Genomic DNA, 23059 nt, shown 5'->3' on the forward strand with positions numbered 1-23059 from the left:
ACAAAACCAGAAAAAAATTCACCTTTTTAAATCAGCATCAAACTTACAATTACAAACAACTGTAACACATTAGTTAAACATTTTCACCAGCCTATCAGCTTATACTAGTAAGTGGTACTTTCTAATTAAATTTTCTACTGTACATAGTATCTTTTATACCTAAAAATTTGAAATTTGATGCACACATTTTTTAAATCTCACAGGCAATAAACGAGAAAACTAGTACCTTCAAGCAGTGTGTTATTACATACAGAAGTTTTCAAAATTCCACAGCGATTCCTTAAATGTTTATTTGTATTAAATTTCAGTGTTAACTTTGTTGTACATTTCTGTCCTGTCCCTGCAATTAGTCCCACTAAAACAGACTGATATTGTGCTGTGCCAAAATGATGTGCTTATCACATGGAGATAACTTTATTTACATTTTTAAACTTCACCACTTGTTCAAAAGGCAGGCTTGTGGGAATAACATGGTACAAAGGAACACCATAAATACACAGAACTGCTCCTCCTTTACCTTGTGGAAGTGAATGACAGGTTCAGCATGAATCCTGATCAGCTGAAGACACGACCTGTATCCTTGGAAGAGCTGTGCAAAGAGCCTGAGGAAGATTGCTCGCACTTCTTTGTCCTGCAAGCAGGAATTGAATTGTCAAAGCATCATCACATCCTAAATTTCTCCAGACTTTGTAGGAATCTGGATGAGAAATGCCTACATTTCCATGAGCGTAGCAGTGCAGCACATGAAGCAGAGATATTTGTACAGGGATGAGGTTGTGCCACAGAATGGCTGGGACTGGAAGGGACTTAAAGGCCACCAGGATGCCCTGCCCTGTGCCCAGATGGCCATGGCAGATCCTGCACACAGCCACCCTCCACCCCTGCTGGTCTTTGCTGTGCCTGCAGCACAAGCTCTGGGCAAAGCCAGGGGGGCTGAGGGGTGCTCATGTCCTGAACCACTCAAATGAGCTGCCATGAGAGAAACCTGATGTGAAATAAAGGAAAAAGGCTATTTTAGCCTGGATTCATTCCCTAAAATAACTGTGGCTTTGAAGCACTACACAAGCAGTGTCTTCAGAGTGGGCAGGGGCAGCAGGGAACAACAGGAGCCTGAAGTGCCACTGCTGCTGCTGCCAGCAGTTACTGTAAGAAGTTTAAAACAGTAGGGCTTTAAAGTCCTGGTTTATTTATTTAAGAGAGTGTTTAAATACACACCACCAGATTACAAGAGTACCCGTTGGTAATGCCTTATTGGAAGGTTCGCCTGTGGTCGCAGCCGCAGCCTTTAACAATAGTGGCATGGTTGGCAGCTGCTGCTGCTGCCAGCAGTTACTGTAAGAAGTTTAAAACAGTAGGGCTTTAAAGTCCTGGTTTATTTATTTAAGAGAGTGTTTAAATACACACCACCAGATTAATGGCAATTATGTGAACAGCTGGGGCAGTGACATCTCCACCTGGCCCAGATGCCACTAAAGACTGACATCAAAACCTGGGCCAGCCTGTTATTTTATCTCAGCAGCCATCTCAAAAAACCTGAGATCCCAAAAATTCTTTTAGTACCTCAGGTTTTGTGGTGGTATGTTACAAAGTCTAATTTTAAATATTACACACAATATTTACTATCAGATAACCAGCTCATCAGTTAAGTAACAACCAAATTAAGTAAATTACAGCCTGGAATTTATTTTTAAAGATAAAAGGAATATATAAGATTATATAAAGCTGGAATATATTATTGCAGAATAAACAACCATGACTAGACGGTTGTTTATTCTGCACTGGAACATGATCCATGTTGTTCTATTTTTAACTTAAATTTTGTATGGCTTACTTTACTGACAAACATGCTCACTTTCTGCTGCTCTCTAGCATTTTAACAGGTACATTTGTACCCTGACTTTTTTGACTACTTGAAAACATGGCAATTTCTTTCAGATTTAACAAAATTCTCATTTTGATACAAAATTATATTAATTTGAAACTTTCCTATACAAACTGAGATCTTAGCTGAAATCTTCCATTAGTTTAGATGAAGTCTGGATGACATTACCTGTCTTCAGCAATGAAAAATCTCAATCTTAAAGCCAGAAATAAGTACAACAAATACATTGTACCACCTAAGAGTTTCACATTTTCAAGTATATCTGCCCAAAAAGCCCCAATGTGTGTTCTTAAATTGAACTGGGTTTTGGATTTTATAAAACTTCTAGCCCATCAGAATGCTATTAGAGGGAAAAATGCATTTCTTTGCTCCCTCAGTAATACTATAAATATATGGAAAAGTAAACAAAAATTCTTAAAAGGAAGCTAGTCTAAAATTTCAACAGTTTTCCACTTATGAAAGTCAGACACAGAAAATAAGACAGAAATCTTACCAGCATTTTTGAGTGTGATAAAGCTGTTCGTGGGGGAGGGAATGCATAATCTGCTGTTTCCAAATCAGGATGCAAAACCTAGAGAATTTTGAAAACATAATCTTTTTTCCTTCATTTTGCTGAGAAAAAGACTTTTCTTTTTCCTTTCTCAAATTCACTGACATTGAGTACCTCAAGTAATAAATTGAGTTAAATTGTGAAGACTATATGGAAATAAAAATGGAATTAACTTCTCAGCTTCAGGTTTCTACATGTGAGTTATTTATCAAAAACTCCTGTTACAGTCCATGAAACTGATCAATACCATTAGGGATTTTAGAGTCAATCCAGCTAAAACAGATTAACAGACTAAAAATCTTTCTGTTAAAGACAAGATTTGCTCAGAAGCCTCCAAATAAGGTGATTTCTATTTTATTACAATGACAGCCAAAACACAAACTGAAGTACTTTTTATGGCAATTCACTAATGTAGAATCCATCATTCCTAAATTCTGAAACAGAGTCATAACACAGATAAAATTTAAAGTGTTATTAATTTTTTAAATTTCAAGAAAATGTACAGTTGAAATTAATTTATAAACACAAAGGCAGCAGAACTGAGTAGTAATAATGCTGCTCAAATACTCTTATTAAAAATCATTATAAAGGAAAAACCTCCACCTCTTGAACAGTGAAAAGACATTTTAGATTTCCATTACTGACAATATTAACTTGAACTACAGAGAATTAACTCTTCTAAAAACAGGAATGATGCATGAATCATTCTATCAAATCTCATTTCCCGTGTGCTTGAAAGTTTAATATTGAAATTTTTCATTCTCTACAAATAGGTAAGAGAGTGAAAAGTGGGGATTTTATCTAAACATACCAGAGAAAGTGCCATTTGAGTCTGGTGTAGCAGTGGCTCTGGCAGCTGGGACAGATGAATACATTCAGGAATTTTAATTGTTCCTCCATCCAGGTCTGCTATGATTACATCTAACTGTAAGGACAAATAGTAAAAGTGCATACAGTGAGCATAGCTTAAAAAGCACAACAGTTCAAATTTCTGCACAATGATCTGCACATAAGTTTAAAGAAACAAATTAAAACAGTACCAACTTTAATGTACAGAATGTTTTAGATACAGGAAATACTCCAAATACTTTCTATTACTGAATCTAGCCCTGAAAAATGAAATTAAACCAAAGAAAATGAAATTAGGCTAAACTTTCAAAAGTGACTTTTGTTTCTGGATGTTCCAGGTCTGTGTTCAGAGACATGAGATATCTAATAAGCTGTTTGCAAAGGAACACAGTGAGGGCATCTAGAAGTAAAATTTTATGTTTCTAACCACCTTTTGCAACTCTGTTTCAGTTCCTCCAAACACATACTTAAAAAGGGTAAAATAGAACAATTGAGAATACACTTGAAAATCCAAACTCAGGACAAATAGATGACAAAGCCAGAAATGGATCCATTCCTCTCCCTCCTGCACTAGAACCAAATAATTTCCCTCTACTTTACAGTCTCAATGTATTTATAAAAAAAATTACGCTTTTTCTCTTTTTTCTTCTCCTGACCGTCTTGCTTTCTTAGAGTAATATTTTGAAGATATGTGATTGATTCCCACAAACAGCTCCAAAGCACCCAGGAGGGCTCAGAGCTGAGCCCAGGGCAGGCTCTGGGCTGGGAGGGCAGCAATACTCACCAGCTCGTGGATGTCATTGCGAAACACAGAGTGCACCCCAATGATGAAAGGTGTGGGGGAGCTGAGAACCTCCAGCAGCTGGGCAGGGAGAATTGGGATGTAGGGATAACTGTGAAAAGAATAAATTAAATAGAATAAAAGCTTCTGGGTATCCTTTCACATAAGGCAACTTTTTTCTTTAAAAAAAAAATCTTCCTGTTAATCAGGAACACTAAAGTCATAAACAATACATTCATTTCAAAAACATGATTCGTTTGTGGCCATATAGCTACACTTCAGCCTTTTGTAAAATATCATTTTATAAGAAGTCTCTAAAGGAAATATTTGGTTTTCATCTTGAAATGACAACTAAACAACACCATTTCAGGCACTGTTTACTTGGTTTGACAATTTAAAAAACTCTGTGTGTTCATCAAAACAACATCAAGAGCCAGATCTAAATTGATCAATGAATTTCTACGCCTAATTTATAGTTATTAAAAGTTTACATTTATTACTAGTTAAACATTAAGAAACACATTCCAAAACTCAATTTCCAGTTCTTCCTTCTTATTGTATATTATAATGAAATCAACATCTGAAATATTTTAAATAAAACAAGCTTTTAAAATACAAGCATAGTTTGAAACGGGTGAGTCAGAATTAGATGTTTTCTTCCTTAAAAAAACCCAAATTGATTGACATTAAGTTTTCCATTTCAAAATTCTGGATCCACCTGTGGCTTTTTAGAGAGGATCAGTTGACTTCAGAGAGGATTTGTTGACTTAAATTCATTCTCTGGTGGACATTTGTCAGTGACTTAAAACTGATACACACTAATGTAGCTGCTATCTTTGAGCTACAGAATCTTCTGGGTTGTGAGGAGTGTTTCTACCCTACATTTGCAGGTGGAATTTCTCCCTTGTTTCCACTGCCATGATGCAACCAGATTTTATTAATGATTTGTATACACCAGGATTTGCATCATTAATAGCTTTGCTTATTTTACCAACTATAGCACAACTCCTTTTGTGTGAGACAAACAGAAAATACAAGTAATTTCTTTTTGTAAAAAATTGTATTTGTGTTTGTAATAAAAGTTACAAAATGAGTTATAAAATTATTTAACGAGTTCAAGGAAACCAAAATTAACTCACCTGTATTTGAGGGGAAACATCAAAGACTCCAGAGCCCTACAGGCATCACTGAGCCTTTGAAAACTTGCTGAGTGAAACAGAACCTTATTTTCTGTAAGCACGGCACAGAATAAGCTGAGTACATTTTGGATTCCTTAAAAAAATAAAATAATAAGAAAGAACTGTAACAACATGCCAAAAAAATTCAAAATTACATTAAAATGTACCATTTTCTGGAGGGATTTTCAAAAAGCGTATGATAAACACATAAATTGCCAAGTCTCACGTTTTTCTACCTTTTATTTGACTAGTGCAGCTTCTGTTTTTCAGCTTGCTATAACACTATCTGAATGTATTTCTACATTTCAGATATACTGTATTACATCTCCCTTTCAATACCACTTGCAAGGATTTCCACTTCTCAGCACAAATCCCAGCAATGCTTAATAATGGCTTCAAACAGCATTATGTGCATCTTCTGCATACTGCTGGACTTCTGTGTATCCAGCACTCAATTATGGTCACTGATCCAGGCTTAACTTCTAAACCTCTTTGTAACTCCAAGCAGGGGGGAAAAAATAACATCATACTGCCAAGTTCCAAAGCAAATGAAAAGATTCCTAGTGAATACATTCATACCTTATCCATTCTAGGAGTCAAGAGGTTAAAAGAGAGCAGTAAGAGAGTATTCATCATCAGAAAGATACTTAAAGGAAGATCTGAATGTTTTAAAAAATCCCACTAGATTTAGGGTAAGACTCATGAATTAGATGATGGGATGCTTTTGGGGATTTTTTAAGACAGTGTCATTTACCTAAGAGACAAAGCCATGTGCTCTCAGGGAAAACCAAAAATATATTTCCTTTAGAAAAAAAGTCCCATCCTGAGAAGCAGACATGCCTGACACATGTGAGATATGCTGAAATTTATGAAATTTCCTGAAATATGCTGGAATGTATGATGTTTCCCTGAGGACATGGCTTGTGTTATCAGTAAGACAGCCTGTATTACCGTCCCAAAGCTACTGCTTATCTAGCAATAGTGTCCCCAAAAAGAACTGTGACTGTGGAGAGCCACTATATTCACATGATAATTAACACTTTGGGTTTCTAAGTAATTTTTTTTATTACATGCTTTGACAAATCTTTTTTCTTTCATGATGTATGCAGATTTTCTTGGCTGGAGTAAAGCTCAGTTCACAAACACAGTGGGACAAAGATTTGGAGAGGGTTGTTTAGGAAAAGAAGAATTCATTCTAAGGACAAAAAAGTCAAACCACAAAATAACAGCTTGTGCTTCCAAACTCCATTCTCCAAGAGTCCCATAGAACTCATACAACCAAAGGATGGAGAGGACTGAGGACAGAGGGCTTTGCTACAAGGCTCAGTGAATTACTGCTGCAAATGTTTGATATTACTGTCAGTGGCATAATTAATATTGTGCTAGTAGAAAACAAACTGCTGTGGAACACACATGGTAAGGATGATGATAAAAATTCCAATTTGTTTCCTCAGGTGAATGAAACAGCATCCAGCAGTGAATGCTTAGAAGGGAACTGGAAATAGTGCCCTCTGAACACAAGGTTAGAAACTGCTGCCTGCTTGGAAAAAGTCTCAGTAAAAATTTAAAAAGTCAAACTGCCCTTTTTATGCAGAACTGCCCTTGTTTCTTTCCCAGAAAAATTTAAAAAATATTTTGGAGTATACTTTCTGTTTTAAACTAAGTTTTTGCTTTCAATTGGGCTTCTCACTCCCTTTCATTCCAAACCAAATGTCTTAAGACATCTAGGAATAGCTATTTTTTAAACATCTGACAATTTTTTCCTACAATCAGATAGAAAGATTTTTCAAACAGTGCTCTAAAAACCTATAACATTTTGGCAGGTATTACTGAGGAAAATAATACCAAAAACCCTTACAAATATTCAAAATATTCAGTACAATGAAATGCTCTAAAAAAGCCCTTCCTGTCATCAAAATACTTCCAATATAATTGAAAATTCTTGAAAGAGATGGTTTTCCTGTCTGCACATCTTAAAACCCAAACCTGAGGTCTGAAAGGTGAGAGTTCTAAAATACTTTCTGGATGTCATTGACTTCCAACTTTGTTTTGGAAAGAATGAGGACATTCATTCACTGATGTAAAAGACTCAATTGAAACCAAGCTGTGAAAAAAACCCAGCCTTTTTAGCTAAATGATATTATTTTGCTGTGAATTATGATGATTCAAGAGTCTAGAAGGAGAATCTATTTTAATTCTAACACCTTTGAAAGTCATAAAACTTATCTAGTATCAGCATTTTTAATATCAAATCTCTTCTGAATACAGGCTTCCTCATCAGACACAAAACAACACTCAATCCTCCAGAGTACGTAACAACTGAACACTTCTGCAAAAATTTTACTAACAAAAAGCATAAATGAAGAGGAAATCAGAATTTTTCTTATGTGTAAAGAGGACACCTGCAAGTACTTCACAGTATTTAAACACAGTGGTTGTAGATGTCTCTCCTAGGGACTAGTAAAATGATACACTTTTGTGTAAATAATAAAGGCAATCTTCATGCTCCTGTATAATGTTAAAAGTGTGTATCTGTCTGATTATTATTTGCTTTTACCACTGTAAGAAATGGATTTTGTCAGCATCTTTTACAGAAGGTTCTGGATGTCAGTCAACAGAAATTCATTTCAATTACTCAGCAGCGATGGTATGGTTTGTGAGGCTTTCATAGTTTCACCAGGGAAATTAAGTCTGGTTTTGCTGCATTTTAGTGGCCACAGATAAAGCTTCAGTTTGTACTCCACAAAGGCATTTGTCAGTGCATCTTAACCAGCCCCACTCTAAGTTGATATTTAAATGACTGCTTTCAGCAACTGTTTCCCACAGCTTAACTTGATGTCCCATAGCAGAGCACAAACTGCAAACATATTTTCACCGCATTCTGGGAGTTGGTCTCCCAGCTGTTCACTACACTCCAACTGGCCATGGAAGGTGAATATGAAATGTTTACTGTGATATGAATGCACCTGATGCAGCCCCAGCTGTGCTGAGCTAGAGAAAAACACTGCTTTACTTACAGAACCTATGCAAGAAACCAAACGAGAGCATCCAACACACTTGGGCAATAAAACCCAGGCTAACCACTTCCACTGACTGAAAAGCTTGTGGAGCCCACACAGCTTCTTTGTACCAGTGTTTTGCTTCTCTTTCCCTCTTTCTTTCCTTCTTTCTTTCTCTAAATGCTCTGTATGCAATACAGAAGAATATAAAATACATAACATAAATTAAGTGTGCAATATGGGCAGCTAATCTGGAATTTTCTTATTTTCAAGATGACAGCCACTAACTCAATACAAGATTATTGCTCCACACGTACTTTGAAATGCATCTTCTCAGGAATATCAGGGAAATTTCTGTCTGATAGAATCAAACAAATTATGAACAGTAGGACTTTTGATTACTTTCCTTTTCTAAACCATTGATGAATCTGTTTGAGGAAGCCACCAAGGTGTTGTTCCAAGCCTTCCAAGTTGTTTACTGAAAACAAACCATTCCAAATGACAGCCTGAGCCCAGTTTCCTCGTGCTGCAGGACACAATCGTGGCTGGCTGTAACCTTGAACCCTCTGCTGCTCTGCAGACTCCACACTACATCCGATGCTCATTTGTCAGGGCATAAATAGACAACATGAAAAACAACAAACAAGTTGATTTTTACAGATTACTCCTTTGCAGTCCACAGACAGACATCCTGTAAAATATTATACATACGCTGGAAAACTTTGAATGGAGGCTTCCTGACCTTCACTGTTTTCAAGTATTTAAAGAATCTGTAATTTGTACTAAATTATCTGACATCCTACATCAACAAATGTATCATTCTGCCTGCTTCCTGTTGTTCTAGAATTTAAGTACTTATTTAAGCATGATTAAAAAAAACCACCAAACACAAAGTCTACTTGACAAGCTACTGTCTTCTATATTGCATGAAATCAAATTATTACCACTTACTTCTTGAGACTTTTGTAAAGAGTTATAAACATGGATTCAGAAACTCAACTAATTGAATACATTATTATGCCAATATGCCATTCTTGAATTACTGGACACAAGAAAAAGCTTAATAGACAAAATAATCCATAACTTAGCCAGACTAATCCAGGAAATGGGTCAACAAAGCCTGAAAAGCCTTTCTGAAAGGCCACTGGAGACTGCATAGTACAAGTTCTGTGCCAGGCAGTGTCAGGCTCTAAAGATAACTAGGAAAAGAGTAGAGAAAAACAAAACTCTTTTCATATTTATTTTTAGATGTGGCTGCATAACTCTGCTAATGACCAAAATACAAGCTTAACTAGTAAATAAGAGGCAACAACTGTACTCAATACTCACACAGGTAATCTGTGCCAAGTTGCATTGATTTGTCCACCCAAAAATCACACAATATCTCCAGTCAAGTACACAGAGTGAAACCCAAATGACTGCTATGTCACTCATGTGAGGATCAATCTGCATTTAGGAAAGCCTGCAGGTCTGCTACTAGAGCAGGACTGCACACTGCATGGCTGAATGCCAGCCAAGCTCGCTCACAAGCGGGGAGCAATCTGCCTGTGCCAGCAGAGAGCTTTGGGAGGGGTAATTTATCCTGCTTCTGGCTGGGAAACAGAGGACATGAGTCAGATGAGAACCCCAAGAGATTTACTTACTTGGGCTTTGTCAGACTCAGGAGGAAGAGAAGCAATCCCTACAGCATGGAGCCTTCAGCTGAGACTCACTCAAAGAATCCAGCATTTCATGAATTCATCCCCAATTCTGAGTCCACAGAAGGAAACATGGGTGTGACATGCACTACTGAAGCCAACCTCCATTTTTAGAGATGCATTTCTGATTTGGGAACTGAACTGCAGGTAATTCAGAATCTGAACTATGAATTCTGCATGTTCTTTGTAAGAAGGGTGGAATGAAGGCTTCCCTACAAACCAGCAGCTGGGGAGGGTGGGAAGAGGAAACAGGGGGACCATACAGAGAGATTCTGGTATAAACACCACAAAAGCCAACTGATCATTAAAAGCTATCAAAAAGACTGTGAAAATGAGGAGATATATATAAAAAAGATGTCTTCAGCTGATGGATAAATATTCCTCCAGCTATCACTCCCTCAAAGTTCAACAGTATCCACTCTGCGCTGTCTACACTGAGCCAAGCAGACGGTTGTTCTCCAAACCCTAAATCACACAGGCACAAAGAAACAGGGATTAAGCACAGCATATGATCTGCTCAGAGAACAGTCAGTCTGTCTGTCATTTGCATGTTGATATCACTCCATTATTGCCAGTTTCCTTAAATCCCTCTGCAGACCTACTTAAAGAAGCAGTAAAAGCCCTCTGGCTTTCTTGAGCCTCCAAATACAACTCTGCCAATACACTGAGTGAACACGATCACTAATTTTTTATTTTTCCAGAGACAATGATAAAGCTAAATACAATTTTTAAAAGAAGATTTAGATAATAAGGTTTTCATCCCTGAAAAAGATAAGAGCAATACCATTTCTTATACGTATTTTAAAGCTTACATACCCAAAGGGAGATTGATAAACTCAAGATGAATGTGACTGTGTTAAGTGAATTTTCTTGACAAAGCAGAAAAGACAGAGGAAGGTAAACCAGGCAAATAACCCTTTCATACACAGAAAGTATTCACATGGCAGGGAGGTAAATACCAATTTCATGTGAAGGTGGTAAGCTGAACTACACAAATATACAAACATAACCTGCATTACCAGTTAGAAGTTTGCTACTGATTGTATGTCTGGGCCATATAAACAGGTTACGTTTGAGAGATGCTACAAAAAATAGATTTATTTAAATGGAAGAATCTTCACAGAAATCAGATATGAGACTAATTTTTTTTTTCCTAGAGGGAGGGGAGGAAGCACTATTTCTAAATATTGAACTGTTAAATATCAAATTAAACCAGAAGGTTCTGTTCTCCTACTGTGTGTCTCTATATGCACACAGGTGTTAAGATTTGAGTAATAGTCTATTCTGCTGAAATATGGTTTAATTTCTTGTCTGATTTCACATCTCATCTTCTGCTTAGTTATTTTGTTATCTAGGAAGGCAATCAAAATAGGATGCTATTTGTTTTGGGTGTTAATCCCATTAATATCTATTATTCCAAAATCATAAATAAAGGTAAACAGCAATCCTGTATAATTACTAGGCATTTGTGTACTAATTGCTAATTACTTGGATAATTACTGACACCAGGATATAGTATTTCTGTATAACCCTCACAGGTCCACACTAAGAGAAACTCAATGAAATTCTGTAAAAGGATTTTGAGTGGACTGGGATAAAGGATACACACTAATGAATTGAAATGCTGCCCAATTTCCATGAGTAGAGCTGAGAGAGTGCTACTGAAAGAGTCCCACATTTCTAGAAATTTTTACAGGTGAATTTCTTTCATTCATTCTTTAGAATTGCCCTTTCAAGAATGATGATTTTATTGTTTAAACCAAATGTTTTGTGAAACCTTTTTGCCCACACACATCAGATGATATGTCATAAAAATAAGCACATATTATAAAAATTATTTTTAGCAGTTTGATTAGCCAAAATTATCCTGATAGCAAATCTAAACTTGAGATTTGAGAAATTATTTGCAACTGCTGATGTATTTAAGTAATCAAAACCAGAGCAGTTTACCATCCATCCAAACTGATTCCTAGATGGTAGAAAGTAAAGGAGGATTCTCTTCAGCCACCAACAGACATTTTAAAATTCAAAAGGAGCATTAAAACTTTTTGAGAAACCTGATTAGTCTCTAAGATTGTATAATTTGTCTGGATTCACTCAAAGCAGAAAAAGTGTTCTTTAACAAAGCAATTCAGAGTGAGGGTAATACCAGTAGGATCCTTAGAAAGTAAATATCTAAGAATGAGAAGAGCATTGTCTTTCTTGAAGTGTACACAGGAAAAATGGTCAAGGATACACAAGGAACTGCAAACATACCTGTTTCCTGTCTGAGGACTACAAAGTCTTTCCCAAGGAACATTACTACAGAAGCATTATGTGAACATAACCAAATAAATGCAAAGCCAACAGGGACAGATGGGGCTGGTCAGGATATTCTGTAAGAGCAATCTTCAGCCACTGTTGGCTGACATTCATGGAGCATAAAGAACAAATATTCAACTGAAGAAACTGTGAAACAGTGTAACCATGAAAAAATTTTAAAATCTCTTTATTTTTTCTAAAGATCATGTTGGATTCTCTTCAAAACATTTACAGAATTTTAAAAAAATTTTGTCAAATTCTCTGAGATTTTCCTGACCTCCTGAGACAGTGATACTTCAGCCCAAAATGCAACTAAAGAGCAAAACTTTAAATGTGAATTTTTAAGACCAAATACATGGAAGTAAAGGTCTATAGAAATGTTTTTATTTTCCTCTCAGCACAAGTATTAACACCAAAGTTTGGAAATTGCAGTTTTGCAAGTTCTTACAAACAGCTGCCAAGCCTGCTTTGGAATAGTGAGAAAAGTTCTGCCTGCACTCATACCAGCAAAAATAGAAAGAAAAGCCATCTGTTCCCAGGAGGATCCCTTTCAGTATTTTCTATAAGCAGAGATAAGCTTCTTTTGTGTCTTTTTGAATTTTGTCTATTTATTAGACATTTGCTTTTTGGAGCTTACATTTTGCTCATCTCTGAAAAACAATAATTTCTTTACACTCTTCTGAGATGTGTTTTCTGAAGTCCTGCTGTGAATAGATAATAACTCTCCTCTCAAATATCTCAAAACAAATTTTCACCTAATAGTTTAAATAAATTTCATTGAATTATTATAGAGCAAACTGCTCTGTAAATTTTTTTCCTCTTATTTGAAGTGTTTTCTTTTAAAAATAGCTCATTAACTACATCACTTTATCAAATACACAGCTTTAAGCTGATTTACTTATGCCACATAACTTTTCTTTCTTAGATTTATAATTTGCTTAAAATAAACTACTGCCTGATTTGTCTCAGTAAAAGAGTAATACAAGTTCAGAGTGGATATAAGTGAGCATTTTATGTGCTTTGCTGGGCTGAAAAACATGGAACACTGCAAGAAATATTGGATATAAGAACTACAGCGCCTCCAACTCATTTCAGACTCCTGCCAGCACAGCAGCAGCATCTCAGGGGGCACTGACCAAGCAGCCAGGGTACCCCCACGTGTCAGACAAACAGAACCAGAGCAGGATGCACTGAAGGAATGGTTTGGCATTACCTGACTGGAATCTCTGGCTCTCCCTGGCAGGGATGCTGCTGCTGCTTCCCTTGCACCTGCAGCAAAGCTCAGAGCAGTGAGTGAGCTCAGGCCAGCAGAGGGATGGGTCTGTGCCCACTGCAGCCCTTGGCCATCAGGATTTAACCACAGCATCAAACCACAACCTAAGACTGCTGACACAAAACAGATGGGACCCTCCCTCCTTCCACCCTCCAAAGAGTTTCTGATAACTTGGTGAGATAAAACTGCCCAGCATGGCTGAGTCAAGCACCACTTCAGCAAAGGAGATGGGGCAGCACTGTGCAACTGCAAATGGACATTCCACACAGGATCATCTGCTTGGCTGCTGGGGAAATGAAGCCTCAGTGACTGTCCACAAAGTGCCTTTACTGGGAAGTGCAGAAGAGTCCCTATATAAAACTCACTATGACAATGTCCCTTTATTTCCAACAGCATCTAAAAGAACACTTTCCTTTTGTTCTGCTCTTGCAGCAGTAAGGCCCCATTAGCAGTAAATGCCACATCAAATCCCTTCATAATCTATTTGTTCTTTGGTGGACTACACAAATCTACTTGGAAAGCTTGAATGGTAAATTCTCTCTGGCTGGGTTATGGAGCTAATTGCAGCTCACCAGCCAGTGGGATTTAAACTGAAACTAGAACATAAGCCAACAGCATCCACTCATGTGATGCCAGGCCCCATAGGCTGGAGACTATACAATTTATTAAGATCAAACACTGATTAGAAGTGCATACACTTAAATAAAACAGTCTTCATTTAACATGCTTTAGTATGTTAAACATTTAACATGTTCGTAGCATTTCACACATGCTGCTAAAAACCAACAAAAGTGATATATGCTCCCATCACAGGATACATGATGTTTCATGGAAAGGAAAGAAACTGAGTGAGCTGGGTGAGAAGTTTGTAAACAACCTGACAGTAAAAAAAGTTCTGGTTCATATCACTGAAATCTCATAAAGATAAGATGTGGAAAGGGCACCACATTGACCCTTAGTGCATTTCCCTGTTATAGGTATTATGTACTGAAAATGCCTGCACTTGGACTCTTCACATGCTCTGCAGATTACATCTCTCATTGCTTTGCTGCCCTACATAATGAAATATTAAAATATTCTTGCTGTATGTCAAAGACACCAGGATTTTCTTAGTCAACAAGTATAAGCCAGCTCACGTGCTGACTGTGCAGTGACCCTTTCATAATGTCTCCCAGCCATACAAATACACATATATATTCATCAGGAATGTCTTTTCCCATTTATACAGTAATTTGGTATTGTCATCTGTTGGCATAAAATACATTACATGAGAGGCTGAACATTTTATCTCCCCTAAACCAGAATTAAAATAATGAGAAGTTATTTTATTACAGAAAACATTACTCAAAGTGTCAACAAACGAAGCCAAAAGCAAAAATTCTGGGTATTTTAATATGTCCTGGATTTAGAAATATGGGACTGAAGGGCCTATAAACAGTGAAAGATTCCAGTCTTTTCCCATCATGGCCATATCAGAGAACCCCAAACTGATCAGGCTTCATCTTAAATGCACTGATAATGCTTTGCATGACTATTCCCAACAGGAGGTGTTTCAGGATGTTTCTTGTCCTAAGGTCAGAAATTACCTTTTAACTTCCAACCTTAAATAACTCATGATCTTTTTGTATGAGCCTGTTCTTGGTGCTCACCTGTTTCTCTAACTTGTGACTTCTCCCCAAACAATACTGATGTAAAAATCAGCAAATGGTGAATACATACGGTCTATGATATAAACTAAACAGATAGAGTATAGCAAAAAACCCTAACAATGCTCAAAAAGCAGCCTCTAGAAGCCAGTATGAGCTGTAACATGACCAACAATTTAAATATTCATTTCAGACTCTACCTTATTTGGGCATTTATGTTTTCTAAAGGAAGCTACTGTTTAAGTAGTAGGGCTACTTTTACTTTCATTCAAAATAAAAATGTAAAGCATTGCACATCCTACAAATATTGTGAGCTTAAAAATTAGCTACCACAAAAATAAACTCATTTGAGGCACACCATAATTGAGTTTTTCTCCTTTTGGTTTGATAGGTTATTTCCTAATTATCCCAGTAAGGTGACACTGTTTATGTTACTCTGTAGGCTGGACACTTTCACTGTTTATAGCCCCAGTAGCTCAAATCATAATTTCCGAGGCATGGGGCTGGGAAGCAATAAAACATTGGAAAGACAGTTAACAGATGAAGCCAGTTTTAGTGCCGAATGCAGAAATTGATCAGTGTTCATATTTTAAGATCAAGAAAATAATACAATTTTTAAATCTTGTTCTCTTCCCCAGAATTAAATTATACCAGGAAGCCGTGGTGCCCTCCCAGCCAGGAGCGCCTGGGGCTGCCCAGTGCCACGACAGCTTCCAAAGGAAACAGGACTTGTAAGAACCAAGGACAGAGCCTGCTCAACTCCCAGCCTGTGCACAGATTTCTTCTGAGAGCAGAACATCTGCTGTGTGATACTGGCACAACTACAGAACCATCCTAAAAATGCGGTTTTCATGAGTTAGCCAAAGCTGTAAAGTGCAAGCGTGTCGGTTTCAAATCCCTTGGCACATCCAAATATCTACTTCCAAACAGAGCTGGAGCAGCACATGTCGATTAAAAAATAATTAAAATAATGCTGCTGCAATTAAGATCTCGTCCAAACAAATTTTTGACCATAAAATAATTACAGTATATTCATTATATTAAAAAACACCCTACATCTCCACCATTCTCCATTAAATTCTAGCAAATCTGAAAAATTAGAAAATAGAGCATTTCTTTTACTTCTGTACTTGAATACACATAAACAGGTGTGACAACTAATATACAATCCCATCATTATGTTTTGACTGGATTTATCACCATGTAACAGTAACAGGGTTTGGCTCCATGACTGTTTAAACAAACAAAAGTCATCTCTGTCAGTGTTACTCCATGGACACATGGAAAATAATTCACTTCTTTCTGCCTGCTTCTTGTTGTTTAATTATTTCATATTAAGCAGCTCTCTGTGGTATCAGAGAAGTATCTGCTCTGATGCAAAAGAAGGGCAAGAACATGCAAGCAGGGCAAAAGGACAGAGAACACTCTGAACTTCTGAGTCTCAAGTCACAGTGTTGAAATTTGGAATTGAATAGTCACATTGAGAAAATACATCAATGCTGGAGTGGAGCATTTAAAGTGCTTGTACTGAAGTACTTCCCTGCTTAGCAACTCCCACACCACCACAAACATCTGCCCTAGTATTTATATTTTGTGCAACTGTAATAATCTTTAGAAGTTTAATCAATCAATCACTTTTGAGATCTGGAATTACAGATATTTAATGACACTGCAGTCTTCAACTATACTATATTATTTTTGAGTATTCTTTTTCAGAGGCTCCATATACTGTCTAATGGTACACAGACAATTTCTAGTTAAAAATATTTTAAGGCCCATAAAAAGGCTGAAGGATAAGGGTTGATGATGTTTAACACTTCCAGTTACATCATAGGTTGGACAAATCAAAGACAAGTTTGCCAAGCAACCAACCTGGCTCCACCTACCATGACCATTCATGTTTGTGTCATTCCACGTTTTACTCTCTGTTCTACACAGCCCTGGATTCCAAAGCATCCTTACCTTGCGTCTTCATCCAGAAGATTCAAAGCAGAATTTACTTCAAAGTGTCATTTTCACCACTTAAAAAAATTACTTTCTTTTTAACACAAAGTCCATATGATTTTACTGAAAATACTTCAGTGGTGAATTTAAGATAGGAGGAAAACAAGCACAGGCAAACAAAGCAGTACAGGGGAAATAAGGACATAGGAAAACAGACCTGATATGAGACTAAACAAGAAGCAAAGGATGGAAAACTCTTTTGTCTTTGATTAAGTACTTGGAAAGGAGAGAGAAATTCTTCAGGAAAATAAATTTTTGTAATTTCTACTCAGCTTAGCAGTATGATTCACACTACCAGGCCTTGAAATGTGCAAAAATGAAAAGTGCTGGCTAAACCTTAGGCTTTCATTTTGCTCTTTAGGTCACTAATTTTTTTGCCATGGCTTCTTTTGGGAAAAAAGCTGCCTCTTGGGGGGATGGAGCTATATGTCTCAGACTCAAAGGACTGAATACATCCCTGCTGAATACCCACAGGGAGAAGGCAAGTAGGGTTGGAGTCCGGAGAAAAGAGCTTAAGGCAGAAACTTAGGAATGTACAGTTAATGCAGTGAGACAGGAGAGAAATATAACCTAAATATAACCTAAAGATAACCTAAATCTCCTTTGAGCCTGAAGAAAGCTACTGCATTTTGAAGCTTCTAGAGATACCTACCATCTTACTAACAGACAACAAGAAATTGAAGAGCACTGAAAGTCTTCTTGCTACCACAAATTGTTTTTAAAAGTAACTTTATGATTCCTGCTTTTCCATCTAATCCTCTATTGATTAAATAATTTCTAGTGATCCAGCTACAGGCCTGGTTTTTGTCACACTATTCCTATATATTAGGCTTTTTTAAATAAAAAAAGAAGGTATGATTTAAAACGTCAAAGACTGCTGTTCCTTATTACTAAGCTTAAAACCTTTGGGGATATTTTTCCCAACTGTAGTTTAACGCCTAAGCACAAATAAGGTCTGTTTCCAGATATGCTGTGCACTTGGTAATGCAGGGAGGGTCATCTGCTGACATGGTGTTATCCTGCCAAGCAGAAAAAGCATGATGAGGCTACTATTGCACAATATTTCTCAAAATAAATGTTGAAATTACTTTTGTATCTATTCATAGTGATACATGTTGTCTTGCTGCCCACCTTTCTCCAAGAAAGAGCTATTTTTAAAAAGGTGATTTATGCAGTCCACAAATATTTTTCTAGCTACTCTTCTATTTTCTATTAATCATTGAGATAGGATGAAGTGCCTTGTGCCAGCAGAGAAATGACTGAACGTGTCGTTATTGGACAGATGCTCTGGTCAATATTTGTGTCCTGAACATGAGACTGGATGGGACAACAGCTGCCACTGAAGTACTGAAAAAAAAAAGGACTAGAAAGCTTTAGCCCAGGTTGTAGAGACAAATACACATTAAGCTCCTGTTTCAACCAGGCAAGAGAAACAGAGCAAGTGTGAATATTGTTCCAAGGAGCACAAAAACTTCTGACAAGTTCAGCTGTGATCTCCAGCAGAAAGAATTAGATCTTATCTTAGGAAAATACACTTTCTCAAAGGGATGAGCCAGTGGGTTCTACCACACTCTTCTGGATCCACTGCCTTTAACTCTTCATAAGACCACATGAAAGGTGAGAATAAATGACAATTTATTTATAAAACAGTCTGTTCATATTTTCTGGTCCTCCTTTTAGAGTTAACAACCATTGCAAACAGGCACGTGTAGCTGTATTAACAACTCTTTTTTTAGTAAATCCAGACAGAAACTTGGAATTAACAAGCCTTGGCACTAAGAACATGATGACAGCCCACCACCTACATAGGAATGGAATTTTGGGCTGTTCTGGAAAGTGAGGTTCACTATGAAAACACAAACATTTTCTAATCTGTGTCCTTTGAGACACAAGACAATTCTACCATTGTGCTGTATCCCCAGATACATAGATACATCAACTGGCAACTGAGGCACATATGGGAAGAAAACCCAAACAACCCCCCCCCAGAACACAAAGAAACAAACAAAAAATCAGTGGTCAATAGTAGGAGGTGGGAAAAGCAGCCTTTTACAAAGTGTATGAGTACTTGCTTTAAAAAATCTACCTGCCAACTTATTTGCACATTCCTTAACCATTACCAGGCCCATTTCCAGGCAGCAGTACCACTCTTGCCACACCAAAAAATAGCGAGACACAACAAGAGGGCCCACACAAGGCCATTAGACAAACTATTCCTGATAGCTCTTATAGTCTTATAAAAGACAAAGTTCTGCTGCAACAGAAAAGAAGGGAGACAGCTCTCCTTTTTGTCCAGGAGCTTGCCTGATCCCCTTCAGGGAAACAGGATGTAAGCCTATAAACTTCTCGTGACAAGATTTGCCAAGTTTTATAACGATGCACTTTCCTCAATCTCTCCCTTCTTTGGGCCAGTTGAAGCATCACTAACTAGAAAACTGAGCACTGAGTTTTCCTTCCTTATCTCCCTTTCTCTCCCCCTCCTTCTGCTGATCTTCATATCCTTATGTGCCCTGGAAAGGACATCTGGTGAACATGGGCTTACTGACTCATACTTCTTACAAGGCACCAAAAAGCCAGAAAGACAAAACCTCCAAACATTTACTGGAAGTCAGGAGGACAAAATAAGGCAGAAGAGCAGCAAAACCACAAAAAAGCAGACAGCAAAAAGACTTATGGGCTATGGGAAAAGAAGGAGGAGATGGTAGACAAAGAGTAAATTGGGGGTATAGCTATTGAAAAGTGTGTGGGGACTAATAAGAAATGACACAAATTCAAAATGTAAAGGTGAAGGATTTTTGATTGCTAGCGCAACAATCTAGTCCTGTTTAAGCTCCAAACTCTTCAGCACTCTGCTACAGTGGATTTAGGAATTTACATGACATCCATCTGTATATATTAACCCTCTAATAACATGTGGTTAACAACATTAAATTAAACCGTATGTGTTGGAAAGAAATGCTAAATTCTCCTTTGAAAGTTTTATTATTCCTTTCTGTACACAACAAGAGGAATTTTAAAAACTTGCCCTGCAAAATATGCTCTCAGTAAGACGAGAAAAACACTGGCTTTTGTTTTCTCTTCCATGTATTTACATTTCCACTCCATCTCCATGGCTTCCCTCTATAAATTTGATGCATACAATGACTTTTCAGATTTGTCCTCATTGGTTTCCTCAGCCTGATCCTGGGACAAAACACTCCAACCCCAATTTGCCACACAAAAGCCAAGTGCCAGAAGACAGGATAATTACCTAAGAACTAACTGAAAGCCTCAATTTCTTTGACATTTTCTGAACTGTGCATTTATAGCAACCTTCACTAGAACTGACTAAAAAACTGCCTCAAATCAGTTATCACATACACCATACTTCCAGAACAACATTCCACACCACATGGTGTAACCTGCAGCACTTATGGTACCTCACACCACATTTTATGTCTTCAGAAAAGGAGAAAAATTGTTAGGCCTGTGTACATTCAAAATAGCACATTCAAAACAGCCTGCAATCTGATCAGAGCAATCAATCCTAATAAATCTTGACATAATAAGCCAAGTAAAACCTCAGGACTGTGAGCAGTTAAGTAGCACCTATATACCATGTTAGTCACAATTTTTCTTTTATTTAAACTGCTATTTTAAAAATTGAAAATCTTCCTTTTGGAATAATATTCTTTTTGGAAGGACACAATTAAATCATCCTAGTAGGAGATGGCATTGAGCTCATCAGAACTGATACTGCTTTCTGTGACATAAGCTTAGTGTTGTTCACTAATGTTTTTGTGGTTTCCATCCATTCTTGCTGCCTGTTTGAGAGAAGAATGGATGACAACACATAACCTGAGGCCATTTGGTTGCTTGAGAGTAAAACTGAGGTACTGAGGTTCACAGGATCAGAAAAGATTATTAATTGTGCCCTTATCCACTGCTGCTACAAGTTTATGATTCAAAGTCACTTCACAAACCAATGGAATGAAGACTAAAAGTGTCAGGATTTAATGGCAGACAAGATCAGTACTGAGGTACCCAGGTAAGTGATGCAGCATTGTAATTGTAATGAACAAGAAAACATCTGGTGAGGGTTGTGTTAGAGCATCCTCTTGAAAGATTGGGAGTAACATAACAACAGCACTATAGGAACTTTTTGGTCTCACCAGCTTTTTTACAAACCTCCCTGGTTTTCTCTGGAGTTTGTACAGTATCCAAGGGGAGTGGAGCAGGGAATCTTTTTACAGGAATGTTTTTGTGATTATGTAGGGGCCACGCTCACTTCTGCCCCCTGTAACTTACAGATAATACATGATGGGATTGGACTAGATGACCTTTAAAGGATCCTTCCAACCCAAACAATTCCATGATTCTCTAATACTGCAGATAACTTACCACAGGCAGGCTGCACAAAAAGGTTCTCTGAATGTCTGATTAGGGGTAAAAGCACAGTCAGTCATTCTTTCATTCGAAAGAAATTAATATTTACCATGCAGTTTTCTTGGGACATGATTAGAATTGAATTAGAACAGAAAATACCTCATTTTATAATTTAGAAAAATAGGGTTTTTTTAAAGCAGGCCTAGACATACCCAGTTGCTGAAAGAGAAGAGCCACACTGGTGCCTGTAACAGGAAGGCTATCATGTAGAGGAGTCTGTATCAGCTGTCGGTCTCCAGCTCCCAAAGAAAACAATTTCTGTAGAAAGAATTTTTTAAAATTTAATTTATATAGAATGAACAAGCTATCATCATACAGACAAGTGATTTGCACTGCAAAAATTATTTATTTTGTGTACAAAAATTTAAAGTCAAATGGAGATCTGAAATATAATTTGGGCACGGTGATATGTCTCCTTGAATGTACAGCATGATAGAGTCTCCCTTGCATTTACACTGATTTAGTTAAATTGTTGAGGCTTTGAAGGCAGTTAATGGAACATTTCTATTAATACAATAAAAAACCTCCCAGGGAATAAAAAGGTTTCAAATCCATTGAAATCAGAAAAATGTACAGTATTACTAACTGGATTTCTTTGCTCTCTACCATCCTCAGGTGTGTATTAAGTATGAACACACTTGTGACATGTGGGTACTGAAGAGGGCACTTCTGCTATTCCTGTGCTCCTGCTCTGCACATTAAAGCACAATTACAGCTTCAGTTACCTTTCCAGCACAAGAACACTCCCTGGAGGGAGGCAGGAAATGGGAGGGAAATGAGTGCACTTGAGTATCACATCCCAAACAGCTCTGCAATTGCAAAACACCCTCACTTTCCTGTGAGCAAATCCACATGGCACTCAGGCAGTGAGTGATGCCAAGCAGTTCCCTCTAACCAGACTCCCATGGGCTGGGGGGCATTTCTGTGTGTAAATCTTCACTCTGTATGGCAGCAAAGGTGGGGAAGGTAGGAAGGCAGCAAGCTCTGCTGCAGGTATTAAAAAATCTCCCCAGTAAACCCCAACAAGTCCCTGAGCTGTAGCAGAGATGCTCTGCCCCAGCACTGCAGCAGCAGGCCTGGATGCAGCTCAGTTATCCATTTCACAGCTGATTGGTTCTGGAAATAAATGCTACAAGAATGTTCTCACTCCAAGATATATAATTCACTATAATTAACGATAATTCACCTTCAGCCCTGAAAGCACAAAGCTTAAGAAAGGAGAAACACTTAATTTCTGATTTAAATGACAGTTTGACAGCTGGAAATGAGTGAGCATTTCATTTGAAGAAAGAAAGCAGAAGGAAGAACAACCAGAGCAGCATGACTTTTCCTTCCTCTTCTAGCAGAGCAAAGCCACTGAGAAAAGCTGCATTCATGGACAGGGAGAAAAAAGAGAGGATAGAAGCAGAGCCAGAAGTTTAAATGGATCACCAAAACCAAAAATAAGAGGCTCAAATACCTCTGGAAAAGAGGG

At 37.5% G+C, this 23059-nt stretch overlaps 1 protein-coding gene across 1 annotated transcript in view; it reads right to left on the reverse strand.

Moving 5' to 3' along the window:
* Positions 1–23059, reverse strand: part of SBF2 (SET binding factor 2) — a 196342-nt gene that overhangs the window by 94467 nt on the left and 78816 nt on the right. The window contains exons 6-11 of the mRNA XM_014309240.2: positions 21738–21843; positions 5202–5334; positions 4066–4174; positions 3244–3357; positions 2376–2453; positions 518–631 (exon numbers count right to left, since the gene is read on the reverse strand). Of these exons, the coding sequence (XP_014164715.1) occupies positions 518–631; positions 2376–2453; positions 3244–3357; positions 4066–4174; positions 5202–5334; positions 21738–21843 (654 nt within the window). The remainder of the gene's footprint in view (positions 1–517; positions 632–2375; positions 2454–3243; positions 3358–4065; positions 4175–5201; positions 5335–21737; positions 21844–23059) is intronic.

This window comes from Geospiza fortis, unplaced genomic scaffold (genome assembly GCF_000277835.1).
Source record: "Geospiza fortis unplaced genomic scaffold, GeoFor_1.0 scaffold450, whole genome shotgun sequence".
NCBI classification, from domain to species: Eukaryota; Metazoa; Chordata; class Aves; order Passeriformes; family Thraupidae; genus Geospiza; species Geospiza fortis.